The sequence below is a fragment of the Schistocerca americana genome, chromosome 6, assembly GCF_021461395.2.
Source record: "Schistocerca americana isolate TAMUIC-IGC-003095 chromosome 6, iqSchAmer2.1, whole genome shotgun sequence".
Taxonomy (NCBI): Eukaryota; Metazoa; Arthropoda; class Insecta; order Orthoptera; family Acrididae; genus Schistocerca; species Schistocerca americana.
This window is the reverse complement of record NC_060124.1, coordinates 142934988-142952677: the sequence shown is the minus strand read 5'-3', so window position 1 is coordinate 142952677 and position 17690 is coordinate 142934988. Positions and strand designations below refer to the sequence as shown.

The following is a 17690-nucleotide window of genomic DNA, read 5'->3' as shown; positions in this document are numbered from 1 at the left end:
AGGTAGCAAGTGTTACCTGCGAAGAAAATGTTGACACAGTAGAGGAATTCCTGGCGGTCCACATCAAACTGATAGCTCAAAAAATAAAAAATAAAAAAGCTCTTCAGAAATTGTAGCTCGGGCCAAAAAGAATATTGGAGACGTTCACGATGTTTAATTACATCAGAATTCAAATGACTATCCACAGCGGAGGGTTGGAATAATAAAAGCTGTAGTAAACAGATCGAAGAGAATCTATGGACTGAGGACTAATGACGTATCTTGACAGCACTTTGATAAGGAATGGTCATTCTTCCTCTGACACGAAAAGATCTCAGTGGATTCAGCCATAAGGGAAATCCAGCAACTTTTTGCTGTTAAAATGTTATTGGCTCCATAGGAAATGGAAAAATGGAGTATGTCTGTTATACATGAAATCTACGTCGAGGATTCAGGAATGTCTTAGGTCGACCACGGATGGTTATTAACCGCTATAAAAACTAGGGATCTATAGAATATTGTGTAGATGGCAAATGTGAACGTGGGTAATGCGAACAGAACGGTGCAGGAACGAACAGAGGAACTTGAAGGCAGATAATCGAGGGGGGAGGGGGGGCGGGGGAGGATAAATCCTCTAAGATTCTGTATCATGTGAACCAGGGCCTCTCGGCCACGAGCGGGTACTAAAACCGAGAGATGTTTGAGACAGCTAAACACCTCAAATATTTTAACTGACGTTTTTTGTTTTGCTTTTGGTACGCTATCGATTTCGTTCAACTGAACTTCGAAGTCCTATGCCGTCTCTTAACTAAACACAGATGTCATTGGCAAATTTTAGTTTTTGTTTCTTTCCGCTGAACTTTATATCCCTCTCCAAATTTCTCCTCGATTTCCTTTCTGGTTTCTCCATGTACAAACCGAAAAACATGCGGGACAGGCTGCAATCCTGCCTGAGTCCGTTTTCATTTAGTACCTTCCTTTCACGTCTTTCGACTTTTACAATTGCTGTCTGGTTCCAATACAAGTTGTGGATAACGCTACGCTTCCTGTATTTTATCTCTGAAATCTTCCAAATTCCATGTTTACTCAATCTACAAATGCTGTATATGTAGTTTTGCCTTTCATATTTTTCATTTTAGGTAAGTCGCAGGGAGAGAATTGCTTATCGTGTTCAAGAGGAAATATTCGCTCATGTAAGCGACGAAACATATTACGACACACGTAGAAATTTGTGCAAGTGTTTACGATCATCTTCATATCTGTTCATTTTAATCGCTTCAGTACTTAACTCGTTGTCTCATCTTGCAAAGTATTTTAATCCCTTCGTACACCGGTCGTGCAACGCTTAGAAAACAGTGCGCCTCCCTCCCTCCCTCGTGACGCAACAAGTAGCTGGATGCTGTGGCTTGCGCAGTACGCGCGATGCGCGTGTAGGAAGGCGAGAGATAGCGAGCGCTGCGCGGCAGCTGCCTGCCGCCGTCCCCAGGGAGACCGGCCCACTGCTGCGGCCGCGGCTGGCGCTGCAAAAACCGCCGCCGCGAAGCAGATAGGGCCGTCCCCATCACCTGTTGACAGCTGCGGCTCGACGGGTCCTCACCAGAACAACCGCTGCGGTTTGGTGTGACACAACGCCCACACTTCACAACAACCGGAAGAAATGTCGAGCTTTCTCGGAAAAAAAACCCTGGGGAATGAGGATTGTCACTGCATAGCTACTAGTAAATTTTTAGAGACAACTAAACCTTCCTGCGTAATTGCTTATTCGGCTCGGTATGTGGGTCCTGTCCAGCAATGAGCACAAAATAGCAGCAGCTATTATGCGTCCGTCGTCTTGTTCGATATGCCAATACTTAACGTCTGCTTTAGTTGCGGACACATTAAACAGCACGAAACCGATCAGCTCAAGAGCAAACTCTTTTTCTGAATATTGGGGTCGTACAGCTATCGCGTGACTCCTTTGACGTCAAAACACTGTTTCTCTGTGCTTCGACCTGAGAATAAAGTAACTTGAAAACTGTCTTGGGAAAGGCAAGGACTTCAAGGCCATAGAAGCTACATTTAACACTGGGTACGAGGTATCTGAGAAACGTAATGAGACTGACAATTCTCTGAGCGATCTGGCAAAGCTGTGTTGTTCTACTTGTGTAGATCACCGTGATCGTCCCTTTCACATGCTCAGTCCAAGCTTCAGTTCCGTGCAGCCATCCTGTGATTTTTGGGAGCGCCATCGGTTACTAAAATTGAACAGTGGAACTTAGAGCAACGTTATGCCGTCAAGTTTTGTGTTGAACCTGGGGAAACTGCGAGTGTGACCTGTGAAAAGTTGAAACGGGCACATTGGGAACATTCATTATCAAGAGCACAAGTTTTTCGCTGGCACAAATCATTTTTGGAATGCAAAGAACACGCTGGAGATTAAACTTGCTCATGGAGATCGTCAACTTCAAAAACCGATGAAAACGTCGAACGTGTGCGTGCTCTTGTGAGATCACACCGACGTTTAACAATAAGGATGATGGGTGACCTGTTAAACACTTTCACAGTACATCAAATTTTGACCGAAGTTTCATACATGTGAAAGGCGTGCCAAAATGGCCCATGTCACATGATCATTTCCGTCACGAAATTTTTTACCTCAGAAGGCTTTCCAGTTGCTCCATAGCCCCCTATTCATCTGATCTGACCGAGCGAGGTGGCGCAGTGGTTAGCACACTGGACTCGCGTTCGGAAGGACGATGGTTCAATCCCGCCTCCGGCCATCCTGATTTAGGTTTTCCGTGATTTCCCTAAATCGCTACAGGTAAATACCCGGATGGTTCCCTTGAAAGGGCACGGCCGATTTCCTTCCCTAATCCGATGAGACCGATGACCGCGCTGTCTGGTCTCCTCCCTCACAACAACCCAACACACAACCCATCTGATCTGAATCCTTGTGGACTGTACTCTTTTCCCGAAATTGAAAAATTATTAAAAGGACGTCATTTTGGGTCTCTGTAGAGTATTCATAAGAATGTGACCGACATTTTAAAAGGCCCGCCGGCCAAAGTGGCCGCGCGGTTCTGGCGTTGCAGTCTGGAACCGCGAGACCGCTACGGTCGCAGGTTCGAATCCTGCCTCGGGCATGGATGTGTGTGATATCCTTAGGTTAGTTAGGTTTAACTAGTTCTAAGTTCTAGGGGACTAATGACCTCAGCAGTTGAGTCCGATAGTGCTCAGAGCCATTTGAACAATTTTTTTTTAAAAGGCCCTACCAGCTGAAGCCTGTTACCAAGACTGGGAACAACGACTCCGTCGGTGTATAACTGCCGAAGGGGGATACTTTCAAGGGGACAGTATTTTTGTCTGAAATAAATAAAAACTTTGGTGAATAAAAAAATCAGTCTCATAACTTTTCTCGCACAGCTCATACTTTTAAGTTGTTTGTGTGTGTCTGCTCACATGGATGGGCCTGAGGTCTGACGAATAACGTTCCAGCCAGGTAAAGGCGCACATCCACAGGTTGTCCGTACCTACTGTCAACAACAAATCCGACACGGTTCGTGAATCCACAGGCAGAACCGGAAAACAACAAAAAGTTGATTAAGGAAAGACAGAAAGGGAAAGCCCTTCACTAACAACGGAAAAAAATGACTTCTCGAAGTCAGGCGGAAACGACGGAAACAAGCAGCATTCTCCTCTTTCACGTGCTCGTGTAACCATAGTCTGCAGACCAGTGTTCACGGTCATAGTACTTAGTGAAATAATAACTGTGAGTCCACACTTCGATTTTATATTGTGTGAATTATGTCGGTAGGAAAGTTGTGAGACTTTGTTCCTACTGTAGTTCGTAGTTAATTGTGTAGCACATTTACTTCTTAGTGACTTTTAAAGGCTATAATTATCTAAATTGTATTTTGACGGACGTTATGCTAAAGCATTGTACTGATCACTTATGTAAACAAATTATTATTATCAGGAAATTACAATATCTTATATATTTTATGGTAATTAAATAATTTATTATTATTATTATATTAAGACATTATACATTTTATTGTTAGTATTATTAACATACGAGGGGCGTTCAATAAGTAATGCAACACATTGTTTTCTGAAAGCAGGTTGATTTTATCCAGAATTCCAACACACCATATTATTCCTCACCCTTTTTGCTACAAAACCCTGTCTTTCAACACACTCTACGTCCAGTGCGACGGCCTTGAGCCACCTTACCGGAAGGCCTGTATGCCCGCACGGTACCACTGCAGTGGTCGACGTCGGAGCTGTCTTGCTGCATTAGTAACCTCTCCACCATCCATTTATTGCTTCCTGCAAACTGCATCCTTTATTGGGATGGTCTTCTGTTAGGCGTCATGGAACTCAGCGGGCATGCACCTTTGATGAGTATCCCATCTGGTGGACGAGACTGACAGCACTACCAGCAGAAACGTCCAGTTGTGCATTGGCCTGTCTGATTGTGACCCGTCGATCACCTCGAATCAGTGTGTCCGCACGTTCCAACTTTGCAGGAGTCACAGCCGTGTGCGGCCGGTTGGCACGCGGGAGATCTGTCATGTTTGTGCGACCTTGATGACAGCCATCTCGCCCAACGACACACCGTGCTTTTGTTCACTACCGGGTCTCCGTAAACGTTCTGCAAACGCCTATGCGTATCTGCAATGTTCTGGTCTTCCGCCAAAGGAAACTCAGTGAGTCTCTCTGCTTAGAATCCAGTTCCGTTACAGACGCCACTTTGGAGGCTATGTATAGCGCCGTCTATCGAAACTTCACGAAACTATAGGGACTGAAGCGGGAATATTCCACGATGTCCCATAACAAATCCCGCATTTTCCAAACCGAAATTAGACCGGAAAAAATATGTTGCATTGCTTAGTGAACGCTCCTCGCTTGTGGCACATTAAAATTTGGAATAAAGGCAAGTTATATTTTTGGCGCTTTTTTTGGTGGAGGGGGGGGGGGGGGGAGGAGGGAGGAGAGGACACAAAATTCTGGAAGAGTGCCTCGCCTGTGGGTTGTGGTGGTGACTGAACCGTAAATGACCGAGCGAGGTGGCGCCAGCGAAAAGACTTTGAAATAGTATTCCAAAGGACAGACTGTGCCCTACACTCATACGCCATGATCTAATGACACTTCTGTACATTACTGCTTTCGAATGTTCGAAATATTTCTGAGGCGCATGCGGTGTTTATAAACACACACACACACACACACACACACACACACACACACACACACACACACACACAGAGGCAGAGCGTGTGTGGTCAGGGTTCCAGGCTGGAGCAGACGAGCCACCCGAGACGGGACGAGCGCAGAAGGCGAGCAGCCGTGTCCGGGCATTCCTCACGTGCTGAGCCAACAGCTCGCTGGCCTGGCCGGCACGCGCGCTTCGCAGGTGGTCCCGCCTCGACAGTGGCTCTGACTTAACGGCGCTTTTGTGTTAGACAACAACAACAAGAGGGGACTTAATTAGGGCTTCTGAACCGATCTTACTGCGCCATTGCCATTACTACTATTTGCAGGGTTAATCCGGTTTCAGTAGGACTTGGTAGTAACATTAAGGTGATGCTGAGATAGTAATCAGGAGATTGGAAGAGGACGGATTCCTACTCCAACAACATTGTTTTATCTGTTAAGATGTCACAACAATATAGAACAGCGGAAAAATGCTACCGTTTCAGCACAAAAGAGACGAATATGCACAACTTTATGAAAAGTGGGGTACCAGCTGCCTCACAGCACCTTCCTCAGCATCTTTCAAATTTTTCGCAGAAATATTGGCATGCGAACATATTTGCGTTCTTTTTAACATGCAACTCACTTCCCACTCCTGCAAGCTCCCCTAACTAACTTGCTCACACACGTTTGTCCGTCGCTGTAAGTCTCTCATGCTCATCCGCTCCCAATCATCCATTCTCACTCACTCATTCGGCCCAAGTCACTATCATTCTCTCTTTGTGTCTCTCTTTGTGTCGCTGTCTCCTGTGTCATAGCCACTGTCGTTCTCGTTCTGTCCTACTACTAATGTCTCCTCTCACTCTCGCTACCTCCTTCTCTCTTCCTGCTGCTGTCTCACTCATTCCTTCTCACGGCTGCTGTCTCTTCTCAATGTCACTATCTCTCTCTTCCCCATTTTCATTGTCATAGACTATGTCTCTCATTATCATTGGCTCTCACGCACTTCCACTTTCTCCTTGACTTTATTCCTCTCCCACTGGCACTATCTCCATCACTTTTTCACAAGCATTCTTCTCTCACTGTCTACTGTGTTCCACTGCCACTGTGTATCTCTCTTTCTCTCACACTGCCATCGTCTCCTTCGCTCTTTCTATGCCACAACCACTGTCCATTACCTTCTAATATTTATTATTTCTCCTTCTCTTTCCCACTGCCACTGTCTCCTTCTCTCTCAGCATAAAAAAGCGCTAATATGTTCACATGCCAATATTTTTGCGAAAATTTTTAAATGTGCTGAAGTGTAGAATGAGGTAGCAGGTATCGCTCTTTTCAGAATATTTCTAATAAAGAAGAGCACATTCGACTTTTTTGAACTCCAATTGGAGGATTTTCTCGCTGGTTCCTTTCTCTTCCCTGCCACAGCAGGACATGTCACTCATATGAAATGGACTTCTAGTCCAGTAAAATTTTGATAGTTCACTTCTGTGAAATTGAAATAACGCAAAGCAAATTGCACCGCAGATCGGATTTTATATACATAAAAAATTTCATGTGCTTCAGTAGTGCAACGTGGGGTTTGAGAACCTTTCTGATGGTAACGGAGATATTTTACATCACTTTTCTCTGCGCTAAGTCACTTTAAATTGCAGTTCATCACGAATATACTCATCATAAATCAGTTTATTTAATTGTTACGTGCATATGTTACGTGTACGAGTAGGGTAACTTTGAACCTCTGTATCTGAGAAAGCACTCTGTCTTCAGGCCTACCGGGACCACCCGACCGCCGTGTTATCCTCGGTGGAGGATGCGGGTAGGAGGGGCGTGGGGTCAGCACACCGCTCTTCCGGTCGTAAGATGATGGATAAAAATATCAAGAAAATTTTCAGTGTTATTCGAGATCGGGATTTTAGGAATATATCGTAAATATTTCAGCCATTATTTGTGCTTAGACATCTTGAAATCCTCGACTGGTTTTTGTTCCACTGGTGACGGCGAAAATATAGTAAAAAATCTCTTTTTGTGGGCGGGGATTGCGAGGAACCGCTCATGAAATAATGGTGCCTGCATAAGCCCCATCATCCCATCAAGCCCAAAGTAGTCCACATCAATTGAAAAAAGAACAAAATTATTTACTCCATTTGCCTAAGCAGGAGGAAGTATGTAGTATACACAATTTGACTCTGTACTGTAGGATAGCGACACTAAGACGATCCTTCTGTTGGGTATACAAATAATCCCTAGCCCAAGAACAGTCCAAAACATTTGACTCCACCTTTTCATCACCAATAGAAACCGAGGTATGAGCTCCGGAAAATCGTGTTCTCATGCACGGCGTTTTGGAACATATTGGTAAGCATGTCCTCGCATGCTTACCGATGTAACAAAAAGTTGATATTCACCCTAATACCTATAAGTAATCTGAGGTTAATCTATTGTCGACCTGAGGTATATCTGAACACCACAGTTTGTTACTAGACATGTCATACCCGCTGTGATATTCCCTTACCTTTTTCCAACCTTTGAATTCTCCTGTGCAGCCTATTGTACAGTGACGTACAGCTTACCATGGACACCGAAGGATCTATCAATGACATACGAGTATTTGGTTATACACATGTAACTACGCTCCATTTTAGGCTGTTTCCTGGAACCAGACTAAATGGCACAATTTAATTTGATGGTCGCACATTCTATACTTTTAGTATCTATGACATGCTTATAGCTTGCACCATACTCGAGACTCCGTGTTCCGCGAACAGTGCAAGGCGGAACTGAACTGCCCAAAACCAATACAATTTTAATAAAATACAATACTGGCTGGCCGAATACACATTTACTCGTATTTTCGTGTTTCAGGTTAAGAGGCCGCGGACTGAAGCGGACAGTGACACTCCAGAGCGGAGTAGGTAAGTACACCTGTACCATTAATTATCAGCGCATACTTCTTCTCATCTGCACCAACGACTACCCCTCCACCTCCATCTCAACAATCGACACTAATATAGGTGCTTCTGTGTCTTTGTACATTGTTGCTGTTTTCACATTTACCGCTAAGCTGGAGCACGTTTTTTATATAACGAGCGATGTCCACACAGCGAGGCACATGAGTTTATCGAACTATTTTATAATCATATCACCTTCGGAGAATAATTTGTGATGCGGGCACTGATGTTTCATACGACTAAAACAACGTTGCGAATGCAACCCGTTAACCATCTAAATTCCACAAATCTGTAACTCGAATCTGTAACTAGATAACGGGGCCTTTTCTGGTTTTTTTGGGGTGGGGGGTAGGAGAGGAAGGGCTCATCAATCTTCTGACTGGTTTGATGCAACCCACCACGAATTCCTCTCTTGGGCCAAGCTTTTCATCGAGAAGTAGCAACTGCACCCTACATCCTCAATTATTTGATGGATGTGTTTCAATCTTTTGTCTTCCTCTGCAGTTTTTACCCCCTACAGCTCCCTCCAGCACCATGCAAGTTATCCCCTGATGCTTTACCAGATGTCCTATCGTCTTGTTCCTCCTCCTTGTCAGTGTTTTCCATATGTTCCCCTCCCCGACGATTCTGCGGAGAACCTCCTCATTCCTTACCGTATCAGTCCACAAAATTTTCAACATTCTTCTCTAGCACCACATTCAAATGCTTCGATTCTCTTCTGTATCGGTTTTCCCACGGTCCAAGTCTCATTGCTATACAATGATGTGCTCCTGATGTACATTCTCAAAAATGTCTTCCTCACGTTAAGACTTATGTTTGATACAAGCAGACTTCTCTTGGCTAGGAATGCCTTTTTCGCCAGTGCTAGCCTGCGTTTCATGTCACCTTGCTGCGTCCGTCATACGTTATTTAGTTGCCTAGGTTGCAGATCTCCTTAACTTCGTCTACAATTGTAATGTTAAGTTTCTCGTTGTTTTCATTTCTGCTACTTCTTATTACCTTGGTCTTCGATTTACTCTCACAAGGGGAGGCCGCCAATTGTGAAATTCAGATTCGATTCATACTGCGCATAATAAAAGCTCATGGGCAGAGGTGTAATGTGGCAAAGCACCAAGATGCACTTCTCAGCCGTTGTCGAGAAAATCGACATTTAAAAGAAATCGTTGCGGTGAAATACTCTCTACGATTAATAATTTTCTACAGCGTCGTGGCGCAGCGTTAAGCGCTCGGGTTCGTAATCCGAAGGTCGCCGGATCGAATCTCGCGCCATGCAACCTTTCTTTTAGTATTTGTAATTCAAATGTATATACACACACACACACACACACGCACACACACACACACACACACACACACACACACACACACACACATATATATATATATATATATATATATATATATATATATATATATATATATATATAATTCCCAGCAATCAGTTGCAACAATTATGCATATAACAAGTTGTTGAAAGTCGTTTGTCGTGGAAAAACTGGCGACTTCGAACATCATTATGTTTTCCGCAAACAAAGTTGTATTTCACAAATGTTATTAATTGTCTTCATAATGTTTACCACGTATAGTTAACGGAAGACGTAGAAACGCTTCCGAAACGAATACGTATAGTGTAAGTCAAACGTTCGAATTAGAATAGAGACCCCACGAACACACATTTGCTGTGGCAGGTATGAAATATTAACTCCGTTACTCGCTCGTTACACTTGAAGGACAGATGTTGAATGGGCCGAAACGAGCCGCCGCATAACAGCGTAGTTGCCTGCTAACTTCGAAAGAAGGTGGATGCGGTCCCTAGCGCAACTTATAACATCGTCGAAAATCAGTGCGTACGTGAGAGCTTTGGTACATCCTGTTAAACAAACGGAAAAATGGAGGCGGTACAATTGGAGAGCGACCGGGCCCTTCGCATGAAAGTGATGTGATGGAAGAAAATTCTATACACAGTGAAGTGGCGAAACAACAATTGAAAGATGCGTTGGTGTATTTTGAAAGCCTCCTTCGTAACAGTAATCGCATCGCAGCAGAACCGTCATCATCAATCAACGAAGAAACCATGGTAATTGGGGAAGAAATGTTCCAGAATACGCTGCAAATGCTCGCCGAAAAAACCCTCGTTCATGATGAGGAAATGATAGACATTAATGGAATCGACGATAATAATGCCTACGAAGACGTTGAAACGAGTCCCATTGCCAACGAATCATCAGACGAATACGAGCCGGACGATAAGAAAAAAAAGGGTGCGACTATATTTCTCTGGATTACAAAATTAGAGCTGTCAATCTGGCCAAAGAATATCCAGGCTGGAGTCTCAAAACTCTACAAAAACATGGGTGCTCTCGTTTGACAAATATGGGCTATTTATCCAGGTCGGAAGAGCAAATCAAACGTGGCGGTAGCAAATTTGATAAATATTGTACCATTGATTCATGGGTGCATGATCGCTTCGTATGAGCTCGACAAAACTTCCAGCAAGCTACTACCAGAAACCTGCAGCAGTGGGCCTTGGGCGCTGCAAGTCAGTTCCCAGGTTTCAACTTCAAAGCTTCAAAAACATGGGTCACCGAATTTAAAAAGAAGCATGGGATTCGGCAACGGAAAATCACAAAATTTGTTTCCCGGAAAGAGACGGCTATCCAAGACGAAATTTTGGCCGCAGCGGACACATTTCGGATCCAGACGCGAATGTTGATAACTAACTTCGACAAAGATTTCATAATTAATACTGATCAAACAGGTACGTAAAGAGCTATTCACAAATGTCATATGACATGATGATAGAATATGATAATCTGATATATGATAGACAACACAGATTTCGTATATTTCTTATATAAACGATATTTTTATATTTTGTTTGTCAGGGTGCCAGTACCAGTCCACGTTCTACAGAACTCTCGCCGAAAAAGGGTCAAAGGCTGTCCTGGTAACCCCACACGACATGAACAAGGTGACGCATTCGTATACGGCACAATATTCAATCACGATGTCTGGACGAGTCTTGCCTCTTGTTTTCGTATGCCTCCAAGAGTCGACAGGTACGTTTGGACCCAGAGTACAGAAGATAGTCGACGAGTACGCCAAGAAGTATACCAACGTTGTTATTACATGCTCCAAATCCGGTAAACTAACAACGGGTTTGTTCATGGACTTCTTGCGTAATGTTTCGCAACCATACGTACAAAAGAAAGAATTTCTCCTTCTGATCGACTCTTGGGGTGGGCAAACGAACCCGGCGTTATACGATGAGATGTTCCAGGACGATAAGAAGTTACCAACGTGCACTATAAAAGTCATTCCTCCAAAGTGCACTCCTCTCGTCCAACCGTGTGACGTGTATTTTTACCGGCAGGTAAAAAATTTGATCAAGCGCCTTCAAAATTGTGCTTTTTTAATCGAGCGAAACCGTGACATCAACTCCAAAGACACTTGTATAAAAATTCAATCCATCGTCCACCACCAATTGTCTTCTCCGATTTTTGTCGATATGATACGATACGCGTGGTATGCATCAAACCTGACGAACAATAGAACAATTTTTCAGAATATCAATCCGGTGTGTTTCCCAACAGATAATTTAAAAAACAATTGTTCTTGTAGAAACGCATCGTTTATCAGATGTGCTCGATGTCGTGCTGTTTTCTGCTTTCCATGTTTCTATGATAACTATCACTCCGGTTCGTGCGATACTCCAGCTACTTCTGGTCACTTATTGTTAATTATGTGTGCGAGTGTATACCGAACTTTTCAATAAATTGTATCCACTTGAATATTATTTGTGATATTGTGTTTTATTTCAAGTATTATTTTTCGTGTGTGTATATATATACATTTGAATTACAAAAACAAATAACAAAAAAAAAAGTTGCATGGCGCGAGATTCGATCCGGCGACCTTCGGATTACGAACCCGAGCGCATACCGCTGCGGCACGACGCTGTAGAAAATTATTTCTCGTAGAGAGTATTTCACCGCAACGGTTTCTTTTAACTGTCGATTTTCTCGACAACGGCTGAGAAGTGCATCTTGGTGCTTTGCCACATTACACCTCTGGCCATGAGCTTTTATTACGCGCAGTATGAATCGGATCTGAATTTCACAATTGGCGGTCTCCCCTAGTCAGTCCATATTCTGTATTCATTAGACTATTCATTCCATTCAACACATCCTGGAATCCTCCCTCACTTTTACCGAGGACTGCAATGTCATCAGCGAATCTTATCGTTGATAGCCTTTCACCCTGAATTATTATCCCACAGTTGAACCTTTTTTTTATTTCCCTGATTGCTTATTCGATGTGTAGATTGAACAGTAGGGGCCAAAGACTGCATCCCTTGTCTTACTCCCTTTTTAATCCGAGCACTTCGTTCTTGGTCTTCCAGTATGATTGGTCCCTCTTATTTCTTGAACATATTGTATATAACCCGCGTTTCTCTGTAGCTTACCCCTATTTTTCTCAGAATTTCGAATATCTCCCACCATTTTACATTGTCGTACGCTTTTTCCAGGTCGACGAGTCCTATAAACGTGTCTTGATTTTTCTTTAGTCTTGCTTATGTTATCAACCGCAACGTCTGAACAGCCTGTCTGGTGCCTTTTTTACCTTTCCTAAGGCCAAACTCATCGTCATATAACACATTCTTAACTTTTTTCCACTCTTCTGTATATTATTCTTGTCAGCAACTTGGATGCACGAACTGTTAAGCTGATTGTGCGATAATTCTGGCACTTGTCGTTTCTTGCAATATTCGGAATCGTGTGGATGATGTTTTTCCGAAAGTCTGATGGTATATCGCCAGTGTCACACATTCTACACGCCTTGATGAATAGTCGTTTTGTTGCCCTTCCCCCAATTGACTTTAGAAATTCCGATGGAATGTCATCTACTCTTCTGCCTTATTTGATCTTAAGTCTTCCAAAGCTCTTTTCAATTCTGATTGTAATTCTGGATCTCCAATCTCTTCCCAGTCGACTCCTGCTTCTTCTTCTATCACGTCATCAGACAAGTTTTCCATTGCATAGAGGCCGTCAATGTACTCTTTCCACCTGTCCGCTCTTTCTGCATTTTAACAGTGGAATTCCTATTGAACTCTCAGTGTTACACTCTCTTAATTTCACCGAAGGTCGTTTTGACTTCCTTACATGCTGAATCCGTCCTTCTGACAATCATGTTTTTCGATTTCTTCACATTTTTCATGCAGCCATTTTGCCTTAGCTTCCCTAGACTTCCTATTTATTTATTTCCTAAGTGACTTGTATTTCTGTATTCCTGAATTTCCCAGAACGCTTTGGTACTACCTTCTTTCGTCACGAGCTCTTTTCCTTGAACTTACGATGTTCTTTCCAATTTCTGTGACTGTCCGCTTTAGAGATGTCCATTCCTCTTCAGCTGTACCGGCTACTGAATCATTCGTCATCGCAGTGTCTATAGCCTCAAAGAACTTCAAACGTATGTCTTCATTTCGTAGTGCTTCCACATCCCACTTCTTTGTGCACTGATTCTTCTTGACTAGTCTCTCAAACTTCAACCTACTCTTCATCATTACTAAATTGCTCCTGGGTAGGCCTTGCACTCCAATATCTGATTTCGGAATCTCTGCCTGATCATGATGTAATCTAACTGAAATCTTCCTTTTTCTCCCAACCGTTTCCAGATATACTTCCTCCTCTTGTGATTCTTGTACAGAGTATTTGCTACCACTAACTGATTTTTGCTGCAGAACTCCTTATGTCTTTCTCCTCTCTCGTTTCTACTATCAGGCCCATATTCTCCTGTAATCCTTTCTTCTGCTCCTTGCCCTACAACTGCATTCCAGTTCCCCATGACTATTAGATTTTCATCTCCCTTTACGTACTAAATTACCCGTTCGGTACCTTCATATATTTTCTCTATCTCTTCATCTTCAGCCCGCGATTCCGGCATGTATGCCTTAATTATTGTTGTTGAGCTTGTTTTGCTGTCGATTCTGATGAGAATAACCGTATCATTGAACTGTTCACAGTAACTCTTTTTGCCCGAACTTCTTATTCACAACGAATTCTACTCCCGTTATACCATTTTATGCAGCTGCTAAAATTATCCTATACTCGTCTGCCAGAAATCCTTGTCTTCCTTCCGTTTCACTTCACTGACCCCCACTATATCTAAACTGAGCCTTAGCATTTCCCTTTTCAGAATTTATAGCTTCCGTACCACGTTCAAACTTCTGACATTCTACGGCCTCAGTCGTAGAACATTATCCTGTCGTTGGTTATTCAGCATTGTGATCACATAAATATGTTACCTAGACAAATCTATTCCCGAAATTTCATTCGTCTGCATTACTAGTTTCTTGATTTTGCGATTTATTTCCGTCAGTGTATTTTGCTGTCCATGAAGATCGAGTAACAACAACACATGTATCACATAATTAGCTGTTACTCACAGTATTTCTGCACTGTCTGATTCTAGAACGGATGTCTCTGATGTTGGGACGCCTTACATTTCTCGAGGAGGTAAACAGTTCGACTCTCACTGTGGACAGGGATGTATCGTACAGTTTCTGTCTGGAACATTGTGCTTTCAAGACTGTCCTAGATCATAGGAAGATTATGGTGTAACGACCCGTCGACAACGAGTTCATTACGCAGGTCAATAAAAAAACTTTTTTTAGACCTGAATGAAAGATTTCGACCTTCACAAATTGCGGTCATAGAAAAAGAAGCTGTTATAGTATTTTTATTAGCTCTAGTTTCTGAAATACACAATAATATAGTATCAGCGATATGCAAGGTTTAACTGTATTACGAGGGGGTACTGAAAAATAATTCCTCCGAATTTTGTATTGTGTTCGCAATATCAGTTGAGATATTACACGTCGTGCACATTACTCGGTCGACTTTCACGCTTCTCTGACGCAAGTTACAACCCTCTGCCGCTAGAGGGCTCCGAATCGTAGCGTACAACATGGAGATGTGTAATGTAACTATGTCGGTGCGTGAGCAACAGCGTTCCATTATCGAATTCCTGAAAGCATGAATTCGGAAAGTGCCTCCACACGTGGAGCCACCCTCTCCTTCAGTATCACAATGCCAGACCACACACGAGCGCTGCAACGTCTGTACAGCTGTACAGTCCGACACCTTGGAGTCACACAGTCATGGATCATCCTCCATACATTCCCGACTTGCCGCATCCGACTTTCATCTGTTTCCAAATGCCAAAGAGCACGGTCGAGAACTACACTATGACAGTGATGAAGCGGTACAAGCAGAGGTGAGGTTGTAGCTCCGTAAACAATGTACATTGTGCAGTGACGGTATAAATAAACTGGTCTCTTGTTGAGAGAAATTTGTTCGTCTTCAGGGTAAGTATGTTCAGAAATAAAGAGTTAGATATGAAGAATAAATATATAGAATGTTAATAAAACCTGCATCACGTAGTCACACAATCAGTTCGTACGTCTGCTTAGTTGTTTGTGCACGTGTTAATGATGATTCTGGCATGATATAGCACACTACAAAAAGAATAATGCAAGGCCACAACCAACGCACAACACAAATGCAGCTTGCTCAGACAATACCACTGGTGGACACACCCAGCCACTCACCATAACAGACAAACTTCCACATGATCATCACTAATCTTATTAGACGATAAACATTCAGACAAGGAGAGAATAGAATCTTTTGAAATGTGGTACTACAGAAGAATGCTGAAGATTAGGTGGGTAGATCGCGTAACTAATGAGGATGTACTGAACGGAATTAGGGAGAAAACCTATTTGTCGGATAACTTGACTAAAAGAACGGCTTGGTTGATAGGACACGTTCTGAGACATCAAGGGATCAGAGACATCAAGGGATGTGGCTAGTAAAAACCGGTGAGGGAAACCAATAGGTGAATACAGTAAGCAGATTCAAAAGGATATATGTTGCAGTAGCTATTCGGAGAGGAATACACTTATACAGGACAGATTAGCATGGAGAGCTGGATCAAACCAGTCTTCGGTCTGAAGACCACAACATTAACAACAACGTCGGCATACTGAACTAATCCGTAACGAAACGTGCCGCATTTCTTTGGATCTTCTGTGCCTCAGCTATTAATCGGTAGAACGAGGGTTTCAGAAACTACCTATAAATTACATTTGCGGCGTATGATTCCTCCGACAAATGTAACAGTCTAGTGTCTGGCTCTCCTGAAGTATGTATAGCGTTTACTCTGGGATGCCCGACGTGTTTAGTTTATGTGCTAGGAAACCTCACTCCAGGTACAAAACTGCTCCTATATTCCATAAACCCGTATTTTACTTACTAGCAGACGGTGCGGAAATGCTCATTGTCCATATCCAACGTTTTAATATAAAATGGTAAATTTGCGACATCAGAGCACATGGTATTTCAGTGCAACGATCATAGTGTAAGTGCTCAGGTGGAAAAGGACCTCGTCAGCATCAAGAACATATGCCACTTTCTACGCCGGAGTTAACTGTGTAAAGTGCTAAGCGTTTTAACATCTCCACACACACACACACACACACACACACACACACACACACACACACACACACACGGAAATGGTAATGATAGGATGCCGCAAATGCGTGGTACGCCTATTTAATTAGCTCTAAAACCATCGGAAGACAACATCCGACTAAAGTATTAGATCAGTCGAGGTGTGCCTGTATAGTTATAAACTAAATGCAATGCTCTTTATTCACACAAAGTAATGAGTGCTACCGAGAGAGCATCTCAAATTGATTCTATATTTCGCGGATCCAGAATGTTTTTGACAACGTTCCACGCAAGCGGCTTCAAATCAAATTGAAAAATGGCTCTAAGCACTATGGGAATTAACATCTGAGGTCATCAGTCCCCTAGACTTAGAACTACTTAAACCTAACTAACCTAAGGACATCACACACATCCATGCCCGAGGCAGCATTCGAACCTGCGACCGTAGCAGCAGCGCGGTTCCGGACTGAAGCGCCTAGAACCGTACGGCCACAGCGGCCGGCATCAAATTGCTTATGGATTATCATATCAGCTGTGTGACTGAATTCGTGACTGCCTATCAGAAGGGTCACAGTTCGTAGTAACTGACGGAAAGTCATGGAGTAAAACAGAAGTGTAATCTGGGTGTTACAGGCCCTCTACCGTTCCTAGTCTTTGTAAAAGATTTAGGAGAGCAGTCCTCATAGATTGTTTGCAGCTGATGCTGTCGTTTACCGTGTAGTAAAATCATTAGAAGATTAAACCCAATTGCAAAATGATGTAAACAGTATATATGTATGGTGCGAAAAGTGGCAATTGACTCTAAAAACTAAACAGTGAGGCCATCCACATGAGTACCTAAAAAGGACGTTAAATTTCGGTTACACGATAAATCATACAAATTTAAAGGTTGACAATTCGACTAAATATATAGAGATTACAATTAGATTACAATTACGAACAAGTTATAATGGAATCATCGCACAGAAAATGTTGTGGGAGAGGCGAACCAAAGATTAAGTTTTATCGGCAGAACACTTCCAAGATGCAACAGATTTACTACAGACACTGCCTACACTTCCCTTGTTCGTGC

The 17690-nt window shown here is 42.9% G+C and overlaps 1 protein-coding gene across 2 annotated transcripts in view; it reads left to right on the top strand.

Annotated features, from left to right (window-relative positions):
• LOC124619300 (eyes absent homolog 2) overlaps nt 1-17690 on the top strand; it is a 760861-nt gene that overhangs the window by 588601 nt on the left and 154570 nt on the right. For both annotated transcript variants that reach the window (XM_047145588.1, XM_047145587.1), the window contains exon 2: nt 8017-8066. In XM_047145588.1, coding sequence (XP_047001544.1) covers nt 8017-8066 — 50 coding nt within the window. The remainder of the gene's footprint in view (nt 1-8016; nt 8067-17690) is intronic.